This window comes from Hemiscyllium ocellatum, chromosome 31, assembly GCF_020745735.1.
Source record: "Hemiscyllium ocellatum isolate sHemOce1 chromosome 31, sHemOce1.pat.X.cur, whole genome shotgun sequence".
In the NCBI taxonomy this organism is placed as follows: Eukaryota; Metazoa; Chordata; class Chondrichthyes; order Orectolobiformes; family Hemiscylliidae; genus Hemiscyllium; species Hemiscyllium ocellatum.
Window position 1 is genome coordinate 50,897,357 of NC_083431.1, and position 21,443 is coordinate 50,918,799.

General features: G+C 44.7%; 1 protein-coding gene across 1 annotated transcript in view; it reads left to right on the forward strand.

Moving 5' to 3' along the window:
* Nucleotides 1–21,443, forward strand: part of atp2a3 (ATPase sarcoplasmic/endoplasmic reticulum Ca2+ transporting 3) — a 205,834-nt gene that overhangs the window by 21,360 nt on the left and 163,031 nt on the right. The window contains exon 2 of the mRNA XM_060847938.1: nucleotides 14,563–14,580. Within this exon, the coding sequence (XP_060703921.1) occupies nucleotides 14,563–14,580 (18 nt within the window). The remainder of the gene's footprint in view (nucleotides 1–14,562; nucleotides 14,581–21,443) is intronic.

Below are 21,443 nucleotides of genomic sequence, written 5' to 3' on the forward strand. Positions count from 1 at the left end.
CCCTTCTCCTGCCTCATGATTGGTTAATGATGGTAGCCACAGTATCCACAATCCATCGTACTTCTGAAACTCCACCTTGTCATCTGATTGGGACTTGTTCATCCTCAAATATTCATGGCACCAATATTTGTTGGCAACCTGGGATTTGAGGCCCAGACTTTGATCCTAAGAGGCAGTAGCCAAGCCCCTGACCTCTCTGCACATTGCTCGCCCTCCTTCCTCCAAGACGGGTTCCCATGTAATCCTGGTTCTGCTGCCAGGATACTTTGACAAAATTCCTGCTTTAATCTCTGCTTCTCTCCAGTTCAAATATAGCTCATCCCCCACCCAAGCTGCTAATGCCACCTCAATCATTGAGTGATACAGTAGCGAAGTGGATTTGATAATGGATTATCCACATACTGCAGCTGGGACTGAAGCTTGTATCCATTTTGTTTTTGATGACGGGATTTGGACATTGTTGAGTGGGCCAGCACTTGTTACAGATTTCTAATAGGCCTTGTTGAGATGGGTTAGAGTGAGCTCCAAGGTTAGGATTCGGCTTAAGCATTCTCCTTGAATCACTGCAGTCTTTTGGGGTGTCAGTACACCCTGAGTTCTGTTAGGGAGTTCCAGGACTTTGACCCAGTGACATTGAATAAATGGTGGTCCCATTCCTTGTCAGGGTGATGTGTAGCTCTGAGGAAAGCCTGCAGACACTGGTGCTCCCATACCCCTGTGCATCCTTCTCCTCTGGGGAGATTCTGTTTGAGACTTTGGTGGATTGCAGCAGCACGTGGTGTAGGTGGTGCACACGTGATGGTAGAGAATCTCTCCTGGTATTCTGAGGTACCCAGTCCCTCAGTGCAAAGCTCTGCCTGGACCCTGGTGCAGCCCTCTCCCTGGAACTTGTTCTGCATTCAACTCCCCCTTCTCCATTTCCAAGCTTTCTCAATCTCGACCTTGCGAGCACAGTTATTTGCTTCCTCTTCTAAAGCCTGCTTTTATACTCCCTTGACACATTAAAACTACTGTGTAACTTCAAACTAGTTAAACTTTTTCCAGGTGCTATTTGTGGAGTGCTCACTTAATGTATTTTCTGTCACATTTCTGCATTCTAAAGTGGTTTAGTGTATTTCGAATCCTGTAGCAGATCTACGATGCCACTCATGGTCAGTCCGAGCACGTGCTGTTTGGTTTGAATGGAATGCGAATCTTGACCGTGTGCTAGGGTAAAGGTGACAGGAAGCAAATGTGCAGAGCGTGCTGGGAAAAAGTCATGTTGTCGACATGTGCAGATGAGTGCAAGGCAAAGCAAGTCAGGAATGTCAGTTGGACGGTCACCATGGGAGAATAGGGGATTAATTTGTTGGCGCATTGACTCCCGCCAAGGCGTTACTGTCCACATCCCAACAGGGAGCTACATACTGTTCGTGCACTCGGGTAATTCAGAAGCTGGGTATGGCCCAGGCAGTTTCCTTTCTTTGCCGAGATTTGTTCCGAGTGTGAAGGTGCACTGCTGCTGGCAATCGCCAAACAAGCAGCACAGTGGTTAGCACTGCTGCCTCACAGCGCCAGGGACCCGGGTTCAATTCCCGCCTCAGGCGACTTTCTGTGTGGAGTTTGCACATTCTCCCCGTGTCTATGTGGGTTTCCTCCGGGTGCTCCGGTTTCCTCCCACAGTCCAAAGATGTGCAGGGTAGGTGAATTGGCCACGCTAAATTGCCCATAGTGTTAGGTGAAGGAGTAAATGTAAGGGAATAGGTCTGGATGGGTTGTGCTTCGGTTGGTGCGGACTTGTTGGGTCGAAGGGCCTGTTTCCACATTGTAAGTAATCTAATCTAATCTAATTTAAAAACTATGTTACCTGCTCAGCTGATCATGAATTGGTTGTGAGTGCACTCAGAATTGACCATATCTCAGAATCCTATCCAACAGACATCTCATTTTGGATTTCTGATTGCAATCCGGTTGAGTTAGTAATTGACTGATTATGGACAACTGATGAATGTGCTGTTTAACTCCATCAGTCAATCGCTGTGATGTACAGCATCGAATAAATATTTAAATATCTGCTTCAAACCTGCACCATAATGGAATCAAGATTGTATGCAAGGCAGGGCGGTTTTTCTTTGGTCTGGACGACAGTGTCCTGTTAGTGAGAAATATACTTGCATAATCACTGCATAGTAGCAACATGAAACAGTTGCTCAACTGTTACTCACAGTACCTCGGTCAATCTCATGGTACTCTGGAAAGAAAAGGTATCTCCAGTCTGAGCAATGGATGAGGTAAGTTATTTTATGTTTTGTCTTGGAATCATTGGCTGGGCCAGAATGTATTGCCATCCCTTGTTGCCCTTGGTGGTGAGCTTCCATCTTGAACCATTGCAGTCCATGGGCTGTAGGTTGACCTACAATGCCCTTAGGGACGGAATCCATCACACTGTGTTGTTGACCTGTGCTTTGTCATTGAAGGCCTTGGGGTGTTTGGGGATGAGTTGCTCGCCCCAGAAGTGAAGGTAAGAAGGTGGTGCTGCAGTGGTAATGTCACTGGACAAGTAATCCAGAGCCCTGAGATCAAATCCCACCACAGCAGCTAGTGGAATCTAAACTAAATGAATAAATCCACAATATAAAGCTTGTCCTGGTGATGGTGATCATGACAATCCCATCTGGTTTATTAATATCCTTTTCAGGGCAGGAAATCCTCACCTGATCAGGCCTACATTTGACTCCAGACCCAGAGCAATGTGGCTAAGTTTTAACTGTCCTCTAATATTGCTCAGGAAGCCACTCCATCCAAGAGACATTGGGATGGGTAGTTGATACTGACATCGCCTGTGCCCCCACATCCCACGCCAGAAGGAAGAAGCCCTGCTCTTGTAGCTGCAGTGTTTATATCCTGTTGGCCTGACACTTTCTTTCATTCCTTTTTTGAACGACTCCTACCGCTCTGATGTGACATTTCTTGCCAGAGGCTGCTCCCAGTCCACTTTGGCCAGGTCCTGTCTTGTCTGACCCCCTCCAATTCTGAACCTTTACTTCGGCATTTTAGTCCATTTCCATGGTTACCCTTAAGTCTGTCTCATGTTCTCAGTCCCTGCTCACCACCTCCTTTATCCTTCGGTCATTTCAAGTAAAGATTCAAGACCTCAGTCAGGTCCATCTATCAAATAGTGCCTGCCAGGAGCTTTTAAGGGGAGGGGAGGGGGAAGGGAAATGTAGGAATTCACATTCTCACTTTTTGAAATGATGGGTGCAGCTTTGAGAATTGGGACATTTTAATATGAGGAGGCAGAGGCGAGTTTCTTTCTGTATTCTTCTGAAAACCCCGACACATCTGATCGGCCAAAGTTTTGGCCTTGCTTTGGTCATTGATTTTTTCAGAAAGCAACTCGGAGTTTTCAGTGAGATTGAGGCCTTGGTGTTGAGCAGCAATCTCCAGACACAGCAATGAGTCTTCCTCAGGAACTGCTTTAACTATAACTTCCAGGAGTCGGCCTCTTAATTGTGTATCAGAAGTTACAATTATATCATACATCCTGCTAAATGAAATAACCCAAATGTTTGTATTAAATCGGCAAGAGCTATTGGAAGAGAGCAGAATCCGGAAATCATTTTGAATTTTAATGTTTCTGTTAACCTAATTTGGAGAGAGCTCATCAGGAATTTCTCTCTAGACGGCCAAACGTTTTGTGACCATGTGCTGCCTTGACTGTACCAACCAACTCCGTGACATCGCGGTGAAAACAATGACTGCAGATGCTGGAAACCAGATTCTGGATCAGTGGTGCTGGAAGAGCACAGCAGTTCAGGCAGCATCCAAAGTGCAGCAAAATCGACGTTTCGGGCAAAAGCCCTTTGTGTGGGTGGATCTATGACATTTGTCACCATTTTTTGTTTTGGAGTCATCAATAATCCAATCTGGCTACAAGCAGCCAGGCTCCTTCTACAAAGCCACAATGTTCCACTGGTAGATGGTTGATGCTGCATTACACCCTCTGGGTACTGACACCGTCAAACCCAGACACTGCTGGTTTAATGGAATTCCTCAGAATTGAGGTGTCAAGTAAAATTTAAGTCCAGTAGGGCCTTTGAAATGTCGGGGGAATGTAACCATGATGATGGGACTTTCTCAAGGGTGACAGAGATCCATAAGACCACAAGACATAGGAGTGGAAGTAAGGCCATTCGGCCCATCGAGTCCACTCCGCCATTCAATCATAGCTGATGGGCATTTCAACTCCACTTACCAGCATTCTCCCCGTAGCCCTTAATTCCTCGTGACATCAAGAATCTAACAATCTCTGCCTTGAAGACATTCAGCGTCCCGGCCTCCACTGCACTCTGCGGCAATGAATTCCAACCTGTGTCCAGCAAGAGAGACATGGAGGGATGAGGAGTCTGCTGAGGGAGAGGGTGAGGAGAGTGAGGGTGGGGTGGGGTCTGACAAGGGACGGTGGGCTGATTGCAGATAATTTAAACCGACAAGCAACTTCCTGGTTGGTACTATCTGGGAGGGCTGGAAGGGAAGAGAACCTGGTGAATTAGTTTTGTTTTAGTACCTGCAGGTTCTTGTCAGTCTGCTAGGTTTTGGGTTGTTGCACTTGGTAATGTCTGGTGTAAAACAATGAGCTTGGAGTTGCAGTTTGCACCTCCATGTTTCTGTCAGGGCCTGCCACCAAATGGCTCCCTGAGGGAATGCTCCTGTACATGTTGATGCCTCGCAATGGACCATTTGCCTGCAAATGGTTTCATATAGCAGTGGTCTCTGTCTGATCTGGTCATGTGTCCGTCTGTTTGAAATGCTTTGTTTGATTTGTCTATGAGTGAAGGAGCCATGAACAATGATGTTAACAAGACTGGCTTGTTTTTTTTAAAAAAAAGAGTATTATCGTGGTCGGAGTGACAAATCATTTGTGTTTTATCTTGAAAGTCATAACAAATGAGAGTGTTGCAAAAAGTGCAGAGTAGTCAAAGAAGAATTGGCCATTGGAAAGGGAGGGTGGAACATTCCTCCTGACTTCAGCCCTTTGCTGATGGATTTCACTACTCGTCCCTCCCCACCTTCTCCACACCACCCAGCTCCCACGTTACCATATTAGGTTGGAACTGCATCATATCTGCCTGTTTTCCACTGGCTGCCTGTGGATTCTGAGAAAAACATAATCATACTTTTTGTCCCAATTCTTTGCAAACTACGCAGCAGGGAGGGGGAGGGAAGACATGTTTGGTAGGCAGAGTGTACATCCGGGTGCAAATCTCGTCTGTTCCAGTGAAAAGTCAACTCTGCAGATTTCCAACAGGCTCTGGCCAGCATGGGGAGCAGGGGAGGTTTCCGCTGGAGTTACTACTCCAATCCCAGCTAGCCAGGAATGAGATCATGGTCAGATTTCTTCTCGGGAATTCACTGTTGTGCTGACGCCAAAAGATGCTGGGAAAATGCTCAATTGGCTGTCCCAAGCAATCCAGAGCTGTTTTAATGTAATTTTACCGACGATGTTCTTGGGTGACGGGTAATCTACTTAAAGTGTACAGAGGAATGGGATGAAGCAGATATCAATGGACTGGATTCAGTGATTGAGGATTATACATTGGAAACCTGGGAGTGAAGTAGAAGGAAGTCTGACTTAACACCGAGAGAGGTTCTCACATGCACTTAGTGAGTGAGTGAATCAGGCAGTCTGTTCTTGGTGGAATGACCAGGGGGAGAAATGGATTTTGGAAGGGTCTGGGTGCTTGGTCTAGGATAATGTTTGTATTGGAGTCTATGATAGTTTGAATCACCTGTTTCACTACTGCCATTTCTATGTTTGGAAAGGATTCCCCATCGCACCTTCAAGAAACTATGAATTAGCCACTTGTGACTTTAAAAGGTCTCCCAAGACTCGTTCCCCTGAAGAGGATGGAGTGCCCGTTGTTGAGAAAATAAATGAAAGTAGTATCTGTCATGATTTCTGGACATTAAGACAAGGAAAGAATCAATATTTCTTTAAAATACTGTTGCCCTTATGTTCCAGCTGGAGAGTGAGGGGACAAGAAGCCATGTCCGAACATTGGTTGACTATTTGCATTTGAATCTCTGAGCTGCACCACATTAAAACAAAATGTCTGACTGCACCTGTAACTGACAATTGTGGGATATCAATCTGGCAAGTTAGCAACAGTGCAAAAGAGAGCCACTGGTCCTAAAGCAGTGTCGCACGCCCTTTGTGTCTAATGGGAACAGGAGGCCGACACAGCCCACCATTCTGGCCATTTCTCCACATGTACGGTTTGGACTATGATTTGAGCACCTCCACTTCATGAGGGTGTCTCACTCTCCGTCAGCTGTTCCAGTGACTGGCCCTCCTGTGATCATATTGTCTGCTCTCCCTGATCGGGTGGGGAATGCAGAGCTGGCGGGAAAATGGGCACGATGCTTATGGTCAGGATCTCAATGATCCCATTGTTCGATTCCCGCCTGCCCTCGTTGGGAGCAAGGCTCAGTGGACATAATGGTTAAGGAATGGTGAACGTGATGCAGAGACATGGAACGGGGAAACCAAAGTGGCAATGTTACTGATGGTGTAACTGAACAGTAGGAGACGCTGGATATTACAAAGACTATGAGCCCTGACAACACTCTGACAATAGGACTGAATACTTGTGGTGTGGACCTTGCTGTCCAGCTCCCCCCTGCCCTGGCCAAGCTATTCCAGGACAGTTAGAGCACTGGCATCTACCGACAATATAGAAAAGTGCCCAGGTATGTCCTGTCCAGGAAAGCATGACAAATCCCTGTGCAATCTGACCAATTACCACCCCGTCAGCTGTCACTTGACCATTGGAAGTGTAGCTGATCAGTATTGAGTTTTTAGTGTTCGTCTGTGTGAAGACTTGTACAGAGGATTTCACGTTGTCTTGAGCACTGCACTCTGCTGCGGCTGCTGTGTACAAACCTGAAGGTTCCTGGTTCAATAGCCATTGTGCACCAGTTGGTCTGATTAGTTGCTGCATTTGGATACTTCCTGGGAGAAATGGGAAATGTTCCCACTCCTGATTTGCTTGGAAGTGATCTGTAGGTGAGAACCACCCTGTTTGAATTGTTAGTGAGGGTTGGGTCAAGATTCATTTGATTTCCTCCTCTTTCTTCCACCCCCCCCCCCCCAAAAAAAAAGTTGGATAGCCTATTCCAAGATATGGAGGGAGGCATCATCTGAAAAACAACAGTGAGACAATACTCAACACAACAGTGTTAGTGATTCAAAGCTTAGTGAGAAGGGGGGCTACTTAACAGAGAGATGGAGAGGGAATTCTAGTCATGATTGTCAATAGTGAGGTGCTGTTTGTGTCTCTACACCCCCTTTGTTGCTCGGAGTCAGCAATAAACGTTTCTTTCATAAATTGAGCAAAGGAAAATGAACACTCCAATGCTACAAACCCAGTTGATGGAAAATTAGCTGAGGTTTGCAGTTGCCAGAAGGGTTAAGTTTGTGAACACAACTGCACAAAACATGCCACCACACCAGCACCAAGGTGCGGGGTGCAGCCGGAGATGGTTCAGTGATAACAGTGTAGGGAGTTCCTGTTACCAGGCTGCTGCCCTCATGTCACACGTTTTTTTAATTTTGACCATTCCACTGCTGATTGAATGATTGTGTCTGTCTTTAATTTGAAAATAAATCTTGTTCCCCTTTGAATTAATTTGAACCATTAATATTGCTCACTAGATTTTAGTTGATAAAAGTGAAGCATGTATAGCTGAGTCTAATAACATTCGGTTGTATCAGCGTGTTCACCCAGAGGGAAGTGCTGGGAGTCAGCCATGCACTTGTCAGATGTTTGGTGTCTGGGTTCATGTTGACCATGTAAGGCCTGCTTTTGTGTTTGTGCAGCTATAACAAGCCTTGTTTATATTATTCTTACAAACCTAAAAGACATTCAGATGGGTATATGAACAGGAAGGGTTTGGAGGGATATGAACCAGGTGCTGGCAGGTGGGGCTAGATTGGGTTGGGATATCTGGATGGGTTGGACCGAAGGGTCTGTTTCCGTGCTGTACATCTCTGACTCTGATCACCACTTATGGAGCTATCGAGTGTTTTTAACATGAAAACAGGCTGTTCAACCTACCAGGGTTTGCCAGTGATTTTCCTTCAGACCGTCCCAGCTTGGGTCAGCTCACAGCTTCTTCACTTTTTTTTCTCCACTCTCCTTTTAGATGCATGTCTGCTGTCTGTCACCACCCTCTCTTGTTAAAGGTGCCTCTCCTTTAGCCTGGGATCCAGGGTTTTACCCCTTTTTTTTGTGTGTTTTAGATTGATGATCAGCTCACCTGCTGATATGGAAAGATTTTTAGTTTGTGCAGGCGAATTTGGTGGTGTTCAGGTGAACTGCGCCTGTTTCTTTTTTTTGTCAGTGGGATGTGTGTATCATGGTCTGAATCAACATAACTTGTCCATCCCAAATTACCCTGGAGAAGGGAGGGATGAGCTACCACCTTGAACCACTGCAGTTTCAGAATTTTGACCCAGCGACACTGAAGGAAAGGTGAGACCATTCCACGTCAGAATGGCAGAGACTTCCTTACACAAGGACCTCCATACCATTCTGACTCGGAAATGAATCACAAAGAATATATTGCACAAGGAAGTCTCTGTTAGTCCTGATTTACACATTGTAGATGATGGAAAGACTTTGGGAAATCAGAGGGTGAGTTATTTGCTGCAGAATTCCCAGTCTGTGTCTTGTAGCCACAATATTTATTTGGCTGATGCAGCCGAGTCTTTTCTTTTGTCATTAGCAAAGTTGGTGATGGGGGTTTTAGCTGAAGGCATTAATAGCAGTTATACACGAGCTGGACTGTATTGGTGTTGTGGGTGATGCCACACTTCCTGGAACGAGGCTGAACTGGGGACAAAGTTGTAATGTAGTCCCTGCTGAACTGTACATACTTGAAGTATTCATTTGTTTGCATTTGTCTGGTATAAGTCTTTGTCCAGTTGTGACATTTTGACAGGATTTAGTGGTTGTGATGCCATTGAATGTGATTGGGAGAAGGGTAGATTCTCCCTTGTTGATGATAGTCATTGCCTGACATTCTTGTTGTGGTACAGCTGTTAACGTAGCGCCTGTCAGTTACAGCCTGGATGCTGTGGTGGCCTTGCATGCAGCCACAGAGTGTGTGAGCAAGTCAGATGTGAATAGTGTGAAACATGGTGCATTCATCGGCGTTAATCCTATTTTAGATTAGATTAGATTACTTAGTGTGGAAACAGGCCCTTCGGCCCAACAAGTCCACACCGACCCTCCGAAGGTCAACCCACCCAGACCCATTCCCCTACATTTACCCCTTCACCTAACACTACGGGCAATTTAGCATGGCCAATTCACCTAACATGCACATTTCTTGGACTGTGGGAGGAAACCGGAGCACCCGGAGAAAACCCACACAGACACAGGGAAAATGTGCAAACTCCACACAGACAATTACCTGAGGTGGGAATTGAACCCGGGTCTCTGGTGCTGTGAGGCAGCAGTGCTAACCACTGTGCTGCCCATTCCTGACCTTATGTTGGAGGGCAGGTCATTGAAACAGCTGAAGATGGTGTGTGTAGACATCCTGTGAATGGGACAGCATGTGGGAATCACTTCAGAAACTGCATTCTTTTTTTTAATTGATTATTTTTATTGGAAATTTAACATTTTTACAAGTTTACAAAAATAAAAAAAACTCAAGTACAAACACTGATATACAATTAAATCTTAAATAAATAATAACCAAAATTTAACAAAACAAAAATACCGAGAGGAAAAAAAAACAAAACTCAACTAACTACTAATTTAACCTACAACTAACCAGAGTGTATAATAAAGTCTCTTACTTTATTCAAATAAGAGAAAGAAAAAAATACCCAACGGGTAACACAGAAATTAGATAGTGAGATACATGCTCGGAATGTGTTAACATCAAATCCCGTATTCGTGCGGGATTCCCCTCCCAAGGGGCCCCGGACCAGCCAGGTTCACCATCTCTTTAATTTCCGTTCCTAAAATTTCTGTCAGGGTACTTGCTACTTTAGTTCAGTATCTACGGATCTTATGACAGGTCCATAGGCAATGTACCAGAGTACCCACCTCTATTTTACATTTGGGACACATTGGAGATGCTCCTGCCTTAAATTTTGCCAATCGATCCGGTGCTATATGGGCCCAGTGAAGTATCTTCAGCTGGATAGCCTGGGTTCTGTTGCAGATGGTGTTTTCCCAAATGTCATTCCACGTTTCTATAGAGATTTCTAGTCCCAAATCCTGATCCCATGTTTTAGTAGATTGTCTATATCTCACGATACTTCATCATGTAGTAAATGATAAATAGTACTGACAAAAGATACTGAAGAAGGGCTCATCCCCGAAACGTCGATTCTCCTGCTCCTTGGATGCTGCCTGACCTGCTGCGCTTTTCCGGCAACCCATTTTCAGCTCTGATCTCCAGCATCTGCAGTCCTCACTTTCTCCTCCCTGATGGAAGATACCCCTATTGGCCATAACACTCGACATTCTCTATCTGATTTATAAAGTCCATCTAATAACGTAGTCTTCTGTATATAATCTCGTATTTGGAAGTATCGAAAGAGGTCTCCGTTAGGTAATCCAAATTTCTGACGCAGCTGTTCAAAAGACATCAGGACCCCATCTTTAAACAGATTCCCTAAACATGAGATACCCCTGGATCTCCAGAGTTTAAAAGTGGCATCTGTAAACCCCGGTTGAAATCCCCATGCTCCCACTATCGGAGCATAGGGGGATGTTTTATGTGAGTTGCCCTCATTTTGCCGCATTATATTCCAAGCTTTAATTGTGTTTAGTATTATAGGGTTTTTACAGTGATCTGTAATGATTTTCCTCTTGTCTGAAAATAAAAGGTAAATAAGTGGGCATTTTACTTGAGCAGCCGCGATGTCCAGCCAGATTGGGTCTTGTCTGATCCACAATCAATCAGCTGTGTAACTTAATAGGAAACTTAACTTATATTTCCTAAAGTCTGGGAAGTCCAGTCCTCCCCTTGCCTGTGGAAGCTGTAGCTGCTTCAGCTTAATGAGGGGCCGTCAATGATTCCTGATAAAGGAACCCAACCAGCCATATAATTTACGTAGGGCCAGCCTCAGCAGCATCACCGGGAGCATTCTCATAGGATATAGGAGACGGGGCAGGACATTCATTTTAATTAGTGCTAGTCTACCTATCCAGGAAATTGGAAGGTCTCCCCATCGCAGGAGGTCCTGCCTTATCCTTTCCAGTAATTGCACAAAGTTAGCCTTGTATAACTGACCAAATACTGGGGTAATAAAAATGCCTAAATATAGGGAACCCTCCAGGGACCACCGAAAGGGAAATTGGGATCCTTAAGTAGGGTATCATAGCAAGCCATTTTGAGAAATTAATTTTATAGCCTGAAAATGCACTAAATGTATTAATAACTTGGATTAAGCGAGGCACGAACATCAGGGGATTACTGAGGAATAGAAGAACATCATCTGAATAAAGGGTAATTTTATGTTTACCTGTACCAATCCTCGGGGCCGTTATATTAGAGTCTGCCCGTATAGCTTCTGCTAGTGGCTCAATTATTAGCGTAAATAACAATGGTGAGAGAGGACATCCCTGACTGCAGCCCCTACCCACACTGAAGCTATCCGAACCTAATCCATTGGCAACCACAACTACTTTGGGATCACTATACAATGTTGAGACCCATTTGGTAAACACCTTTCCAACACCAAACCTTTCCAATGTTTAAAACAAAAATATGACCATTCAACCCTGTCGAATGCCTTTTCTGCGTCTAATGAGAAAGCTTCATTGTTCTAACAATCAATTAATTTATAAAGAAGGCCAACATTAACACTCTGTAATAAAGTAGGCCCATGCGAGAAGGATTTGCTCCCAACATTGAGGTGACCATTTCCAGGATGACCATTCTTGTACCTGGTGGTAATTCCGACATGGAGGATCGGTCAAACCAAACAGCCCTTATTTACAATTCACCCACTGTGTACAAAACCTCTTTCGCAGTCCCCTGATGAGCAGCCCCTGTGGGATTGGAGGTCATTGATGGCAGATATTAGCTTTAGTTCGGATGTATTTTGAGGATGTTTTGCATTTCCTACAAAACAGATTAAGCATTCATTTGTTAAACTGTGACTTCCTGACAGATAAACAATCGTTAGCTAACCATCTTCATGCTAAAGCAGAGCCCATATAAGTCTTAATCCACCAGCTCTGAGAGACAGTCCTGTCTATCGTTTGGTCTGAACTTTTACTTGTTTATCCAGTTTCATAAATCAGTTTGAAGCATGTTTACATTGTCCTTGAATGTTTAGTGAATTAGGAAGCATTTAAATGAATGAACATTGAAACAAATCTCCATCTTCAATGACTGTTATTCTCATCTTGGTCGGATTCCTCAATCAGTCTTTTGAAGAGCTGTACTATGGAAGCAAACACACTGTTCACTGAAAAAGACCTGTCCCATTTCATACTTAAACACGTAGACTCTCTCGGGTCTGTGCAGCTTAACTTTCTCAAAATAGGTTTGCGTATGTGCAGAATCATCCAAGTAACTGAGTTGCACACGTACAAATGTATACATGAGGTTCCAGAAAGCAAGGAGGGAACATCCGTCAGTTTCCCTGAGACCTGTTTTCCCCCACATTCCTGATGCCTGGAGCATTGTGCTTGGATCTCCTCAGGAGGTAGACAAAGTGGATGGAAAACCCAAGGCTCATTCGGCAAAAATAAGTTTGTGAAACTCTTCGAGGAGAAAGTGAGGACTGCAGATGCTGGAGATCAGAGCTGAAAATGTGTTGCTGGAAAAACACAGCAGGTCAGGCAGCATCCAAGGAACAGGAAATTCGACGTTTTGGGCATAAGCCCTTCATCAGGAATGAGGAATTATAGGGTAAGGGAATGGATCTGGGTGAGTTACTCTTCGGAGGGTTGGGCCAAAGGCTCATTCCTGATGAAGGGCTTATGCCCGAAACGTCGAATTTCCTGTTCCTTGGATGCTGCCTGACCTGCTGCGCTTTTCCAGCAACACATTTTCAGTTGTGAAACTCTTCCCCCACTACCTTGGGGAACTAGTCCACTGGCTGTGTTGCCCCTGTTTGCAGTACCTTGTATTGCAGATCAATTTAATACAATCTGACCTTTTCAGTTAATCCGGGCAGTGCTCCCGCTGTTTCTCAAGCCCTTCAGACAAACTCCACAAAATAATATCCTACTCCAATGGTGCCCATCTTCTGGGCTAAGAGCTGTTTGAAACCTAACTCTGCCCAACATAGCCTGAACATATAACTCCCGAATCTGTTTCAGCTCTATGCATTAAGATAGCCCGAGTTTATACTTATGTTTGTGAATGCTTCAGTTCTTGCGTATTTATTTCTTTTTATATGTAATTTTAAAATCCTGTTGAGTCTCAGTAATGAAACCTACTTGCTGTGGGTTTTCATATCTTGTCTAACAATTCTATTACAGTACGAGGGGAAGTGCAGCACTGTTAGAGTGCCCCAAATGCGCTCTCTATAGATGTACAGATTAGATTAGGTTCTCTGCAGTATGGCAACAGGCCCTTTGGCCCAACCCTCCGAAGAGTAACCCACCCTGATCCATTCCCTTACCCTATAATTACCCCTGACTAATGCACCTTACAGTGTGCGCAATGTAGCCTGGCCAGTTCACCTAATCTGCACATCTTTGGATTCTGGGAGCAAATCCACACAGACACAGGGTGAATGTGTAAACTCCACACAGGCAGTTGCCCGAGGCTGGAATCGAACCCAGGTCCCTGGTGCTGTGAGGCCGCAGTGCTAACCACTGAGCCACCGTGCTGTACAGATCCTGTGCCACTCTATTAAAGAGCAATTGCTATTATGTTTATTAGAGTTATGAAGGGTGTCCTGGCTGATATTGATCCCCAGTCAACATGATGAAAACAGATTATTTGGTCTTTGTCATAGTACTGTTTGTAAGACCTTGCTGTGTGTAAATTTACTTCCAACATGACAGCAGTGGTTCCAATCCACAAGACTCTTCAAGGTGCTGTGAAGTTGTGAAAATTGAGATGAAAATGCCAGCTTGTTCATTTTAATTCCCTTCCTGATCAGTTGGTCTTGGGTCAGGTTACATTCTGTTTCGTGAATATAGAAACTCTGGCAATTCCATTTGCAGTTTTACAGTTCTCCAGTTAACATGGTTTCAACAGGGGGAGATGGTGGAGAACTGTGTTTAAATGACCAACTTTGTTCCACACAGTGTTAGTAGGACCAGCAGGTGCTGATTGGCTCTTAAGGTACCTTCACCACTTTTACATTTTAATATAACTAGATCATTAACTGATTTAAGTTGCAGTGAGTATGGCAGTTACCTGTCTGTTATCGGTTACAGTTGTCAAATCAATATTTGATAGATAAATGATTTGGAAGCTGCTAATAGGTCGAGAGCCTCCATTGTAAACTCTCTCTGTCCTCGGATACTAATTGTTTTTTGTTTGACTAACTTATTCTTATTCTTTTTCTCTTCCATGTTTCATCTGAACCAGAATTGCCAGCTGAAGAAGGTAAATATTAACTTTCCCATTTTGGAACGTTAAATGAACTGATTTTTTGAATTACTTTGGGTTTGCGATAGCCTGTTAATGTCCTTTTGGGGTTTTTGATTGTACTGTGAAGAAAAGATAAATATGAACAAATTATTTTAAACAAAAGGTGGACTTTCATGTGAATGTGATTGTTACCAAATAGAAGAGAGAATTGACAAGAAATATTACCAGTTTTAAGGCTGTCTATACCCAAAACAAAATCCTGAGCTAGATTCTGCACTGATCCAATGTCAGAATGTTCTCTTTTGACCAAACTTTCAATCGCCCTGTCATGTCTTTTCTATCCTCTATCTAATCCAAACCCTTCCATCACTACTTGAGTCAATGCTCCACTCCTCATACCCTCTTGGGGAGTCCAGAACTAGAGGGCATAGGTTTAGGGTGAGAGGGGAAAGAGATAAGAGACCTAAGGGGCAACTTTTTCACACAGAGGGTGGTACGTGTATGGAATGAGCTGCCAGAGGAAGTGGTGGAGGCTGGTACAATTGCAACATTTAAGAGGCATTTGGATGGGTATATGAATAGGAAGGGTTTGGAAGGATATGGGCCAGGTGCTGGCAGGTGAGACTAGATTGGGTTGGGATATCTGGTCGGCATGGACCGGTTGGACTAAAGGGTCTGTTTCTGTGCTGTACATCTCTATGACTTTATTTATTTTACTTGCTGTATCTATACTCACCACCCCATAATGCTCTTGGAGGTCCTCTGCACCTCCAGTAAATTGGCCTCTAAAGTTTTAGTCCTCCCCTTTGTCTTTCCATGATTTTTACATCACTTTGCCAAGATCCCAGGGAGGTTGAGGATCATTTAAGACAGTTTGATATCACGGCATGTGATGTTCCAGAGTAAAAACCCCAGTGCCTGTGCAATGGAGGCAGTAAACATTGAACATTACAGCACAGTACAGGCCCTTCAGCCCTCGATGTTGCACCAACCTGTGAAATCAATCTGAAGCCCATCTAACCTACACTGTTCCATTATCATGCATATGTTTATCCAATGACCATTTAAATGCCCTTTAAAGTTGGTGAGTCTACTACTGTTGCAGGCAGGGCGTTCCATGCCCTACTACTGAGTAAAGAAACTACATCTGACATCTGTCCTGTATCTATCACCCCTCAATTTAAAGCTATGTCCCCTCCTACTAGCCATCTCCATCCGCTGTCCATCCTATCTAACCCTCTGATTTATCTTATCTCCTAATTAAGTCACCTCTCAACCTTCTTCTTTCTTATGAAAGCAGCCTTACGTCCCTCAGCCTTTCCTCATAAAATCTTCCCTCCAGACCAGGCAACATCCTAGTAAATTTCCTCTGAACCCTTTCCAACGCTTCCACACCCTTCCTATAATGGGGTGACCAGAACTGTAAGTACTCCAATACTCCAAGTATGACCGCATCAGAGTTTTGTACAGCTGCAGCATGGCCTCGTGGCTCTGAAACCCAATCCCTCCACCAATAAAAGCTAACACACTGTAAACCTTCTTAACAATCCTATCAACCTGGGTGGCAACTTTCAAGGATCTATGTACCTGGACACAGATCTCTGTTCACCTACACAACCAAGAATCTTACCATTAACCCAGTACTCTGCATTCCTGTTACTCCTTCCAAAGTGAATCACCTCACCCTTTTCCATATTAAACTCCATTTGCCAACTCTCAGCCCAGTTCTGCAGCTTATCTATGTCCTCCTGTAACCTACAACATCCTTCATCACTGTTCACAACTCCACCAACCTTTAGTGTCACCTGCAAATTTACTAACTCATCCTTCTATGTCATCCAGGTCATTTATAAAAAATGACAAACAGCAGTGGACTTCAAACAGATCCTTGTGGCACGCCACTAGTAATTGAACTCCAGGATGAATACTTTCCATTAGCCACCATCCTGTCGTCTTTCAGCTAGCCAATTTCTGATCCATAACACTAAATCGCCCTCCATCCCATACCTCCATATTTTGTGCAATAGTTTACCATGGGGAACATTATCAAATGCCTTACTGAAATCCATATACACCACATCAACGGCTTTACCCTCATCCGCCTGTTTGGTCACCTTCAGAAAGAACTCAATAAGATTTACGAGGCATGACCTACCCTTCACAAAACCATGTTGACCATCCCTAATCAACTTATTCCTTTCTAGATGACAAATCCTATCTCTTATAACCTTTTCCAACACTTTACTCACAACTGAAGTAAGGCTCACTGGTCTATAATTTCCAGGGTTGTCTCTATTCCCCCTCTTGAACAAGGGAACAATATTTACTATCGTCCAGTCTTCTGGCACTATTCCTGTAGACAATGATGACATAAAGATCAAAGCCAAAGGTTTGCAATCTCCTCCCAGGCTTCCCAGAGAATACTAGGATAAATTCCATCTGGTCCAGTGAACTTAGCTATTTTTGCACTTTCCAGAGTTGCTAACACTACCTCCTTATGCACCTCAATCCCATCTAGTCTGGTAGCCTGTATCTCGGTATTCTCCTCAACCACATTGTCTTTTTCTAGTGTGAATACTGACTAAAAGTATTAACTTAGCACTCCCCCTATCTCCTCTGACTCCACACACAACTTCCCATTGCTATGCTTGATTGGCCCTAATTTTACACTCCTCATTCATTTATTCCTGACATACCTATAGAAAGCCTTAGGGTTTTCCTTGATCCTATCTGCCAACGACTCAACTTCTTTAGTAAACCATGGCTCCCATGCTCGACAACTTCTCCCTGTCCAACAGGTACATACTTATTTAGGACCCACAGTAGCTTTTCCTTGAATAAGCTCCACAATTTCATTTGGACCATCTCCTGCAGTTTCCTTTCCCATCCTGTGTGTCCTAAATCTTGCCTAATTGCATCATAATTGTCCTTCCCCCAACAATAATTCTTACCCTGCGGTATATACCTATCCCTTTTCATTGCTAAAGTGAATACAACCGAATATAACCAAATTGTGGTCACTATCACCAAAGTGCTCACCTGCCTCCAACCTAACTCCGACCTGGTTTGTTACCAAGTCCATTATGGCATCACCCCTTGTTGGCCGATCTACATGCTGTCAGGAAACCCTCCTGCACACATTGGGTGAAGTACTTCAGTGGTTAGCACTGCTGCCTCTCAGCGCCTGAGACCCTGGGTTCAATTCCCGACTCAGGCGACTGACTGTGTGGAGTTTGCACGTTCTCCCCGTGTCTGCGTGGGTTTCCTCCGGGTGCTCCGGTTTCCTCCCACAGTCTAAAGATGTGCGGGTCAGGTGAATTGGCCATGCTAAATTGCCCGTAGTGTTAGGGAAGGGGTAAATGTAGGGGTATGGGTGGATTGCGCTTCGGCGGGTCGGTGTGGACTTGTTGGGCCGAAGGGCCTGTTTCCACACTGTAAGTAATCTAATCTAATCTAAGTATTCTTCGTCAATATCTGGAAAGTAAAAGTCCTCTATAACAAATACCCTGTCACTCTCGCTCCCATCGAGAATCATTTTTGCTATCCTTTCCACTACATCTCTGGAAGTTTTCAGAGGCTTATAGAAAACTCCCAACAGGGTGACCTTTCCTTTCCTGTCTCTAACCTCAGCCCATTCCACTTCATTGACGAGTCCTCATCAAACGTCCTTTCTGCCACTGTAATACTGTCCATGACTAACAATGCCACACCGCCCCCTCTTTTACCATCTTCCTTGTTCTTACTGAAGCATCTAAATCCTGGAACCTGCAACAACCATTCCTGTCCCTGCTCTATCCATGTCTCCGAAATGGCCACAACATCGAAGTCCCAGGTACCAACCCATGCTGCAAGTTCACCCACCTTATTCCGGATGCTCCTGGTGTTGAGGTTAACACACTTCAAACCAACGTCTTGCCTGCTGCTGCCTTCTAGCAATCTTGAAATCTTATTCCTGACCTCACTACCAGCAACCTCCTGTATACTCCAACTACACCTTAGGTTCCCAAACCCCCCTGCTGCTGAATTAGTTGAAACCCACCTGAAGAGCATTAGCAAATTTTCACCCCCACAATATTGGTACCCCTCTGGTTCAGGTGAAGACGATCTAGTTTATAGAGGTCCCACAAACCATAGAACTCCAATTATCCAGGAATCCAAAACCCTCCCTCCATGCACCATCCCTGAATTTCTGCCTTAGATGCCCATCTCTCTTCCTACCCATGTCATTAGTGCCGATGTGGACCACGACTTGGGGGTGCACCCTCCCCCCCCCCCCCCCCCCAAGCATCCCAAAAACTCAATCAGAGATATCACAAATCCTGACACCTGACATCTCTATCTATATCTCTCTCTCTCTCTCTATCTCTCTCTCTCTCTATCTCTCTCTCTCTCTATCTCTCTCTCTCTATCTCTATTCTGATATTGTATTTTTGTCCACGTCTCCTTTTTGTTCTTGTGCTTGGTGACCATAATCTTACTGAGCACTCTGGGGTATACAACAGTACAGCACAGTACAGGCCGTTCAGCCCATGATGCTGTGCCGAGCACGTGCCTTAATCTAAGACCAACCTAACCTACACACCCCTCAACTTACTGCCGTTCATGTACTTGTCCAGCAGTCACTTAAATGTCTCTAATGTCTCTGACTCTGCTACAACTGCTGGCAGTGCATTCCACGCACCCACCACTCTGTGTAAAGAACCTACATCTGATATCTCCCCTATACCTTCATCCAATCATCTTAAAGTTATGACCCCTCGTGACAGCCATTTCTGCATTGGGGAAAAGTCTCTGGCTATCTACTCTATCTCTGCCTCTCATTACCCCGTACACCTCTATCAAGTCACCTCTCTTCCTCCTCCTCTCCAGTGTGACAAGCCCAAGATCACTCAACCTCTTCATAACACAAGTCCTCCAATTCAGGCAGCATCCTGGTAAATTTCTTCTGCACTCTCTCTACAACCTTCCTGTAATGAGGTGACCAGAACTGGACACAATACTCCAAGTGTGGTCTAACCAGGGTTTTATAGAGCTGCAGCAAAAGCTCCTGGCTCTTAAACTCAATCCCCCTGTTAATGAAAGCTAAAACACCATAAGCCCCCTTAACGCTATCAACTTGGGTGGCAACTTTGAAGGATCTATGTAAGTGAACCCCAAGATCCCACTGTTTCTCCACGCCGCCAAGAATCCCATCTTTAACCCTGTATTCAAATTCGACCTTCCAAAATGAATCCCTTTGCATTTATCCAGGTTGACCTCCGTCTGCCACTTCTCAGCCCAGCTCTGCATCCTGTCAATGTCTTGTTGTAGCCAGCAACAGCCCTTGACACTATCTACAGCACCACTGACCTTTGTGTCATCGGCAAACTCACTAACCCACCCTTTCCCTTCCTCATCCAAGTCATTTATAAAAACTACAAAGAGCAGAGGCCCAAGAACAGATCCCTGTGGAACACCATTGGTCACCGAACTCCAGGCAGAATACTTTCCATCCACAACCACTCACCATCATCTTTTGGCCAGCCAATTCCATATCCAGACAACCAAATTTCCCCGTGTCCCATACCTCCTAACTTTCTGAATAGGCCTACCGTGGGGAACCTTATCAAATGCCTTGCTGAAATCCATATACACCACATCCACGGCTCAACCTTCATCAACTCATCTCGTCACATTCTCAGAGAACGTAATAAGGTTTGTGAGGCATGACCTGCCCCTCACAAAGCCATTCTGACTATCTTTAATCAAACTAAGAATTTATGGTTATTTGGAAAAACTATCTCTGAATCCTTTCCAGTACCTTGCTTACCACTGACGTAAGACTGACTGGTCTGTAATTCCCATGGATTTCCCTATTCCCTTTCTTGAACAGAGGAACAACATCCACCTCCCTCCAACCAGCCGGTTCTACTCCCGTGGAGAGTGAGGATGCAAAGATCATTGCCAGAGGCGCTGCAAGCTCATTCCTTACTTTTTTTAGTAACTTTGGAAATATCTGGTCTGGCCGTGGGGACTTACCTATTTTGATGCTTCCCAGAATTTCCAGCACATCCACTTTCATAATATCGATCTATTCAGGCCTATTAACCTGGTCCACGGTGTTCTCACTATCAACCATGATATCTCGCTTGCTCTCTCTCTCTCTCGTGAATGCTGAAGCAAAACACTCCTTTTAAGTCCTCCACCACCTCTTCAGACTCCAGACACATGTTCCCTCCACTATCGCTGATTGGCCCTACTCTCCCTCTGATCATTCACTTATTCCTCATGTAAGTGCGGAACACCTTTGGGTTTTCCCTAATCCTTCCTGCCAAGCCTTTTTCGTGCCTCCTCCTAGCTCTCCTCAGTCCATTTTTTTGAGTTCTTTCCTAGCTACCCTGTAACCCTCTAAAGCTGTGCCAGAGCCTTGTTTCCTCAACCTTAAGTAAACTTCCTTCTTCCTCTTGACAAGAAGCTCCTCTTCTCTTGTCATCCAAGGCTCCTTCACCTTACCATTCCTTGCCAGTCTCAGTGGGACAAAGTTATCCAACACTCTCCAGTGCTCCTTACACAGCCTCCACATTTCTATTGTGCGTTTCCTGTAGATCAAATGTTCCCAATTTATACTCCTCAGCTCCTGCCTAACAGCAGTATAATGTCCCGCCACATTAAATACCTTCCCATACTGTCTGCTCCTATCCCTCTCCATGACCGTGGTAAAGGTGAGGCAGTTGGGGTCACTGTCACCGAAATACTGCCCCACAAAGAGATCTGACCCCTGGCCTGGCTCATTGCCGAGCACCAAACCTCTACCCAACTCCCCCAGTCGCCCGATCTACATACCGAATCTGAGATCCCTGAATCCTGGAGTCAGGAATATCTCACTGAGCAGAAAATAA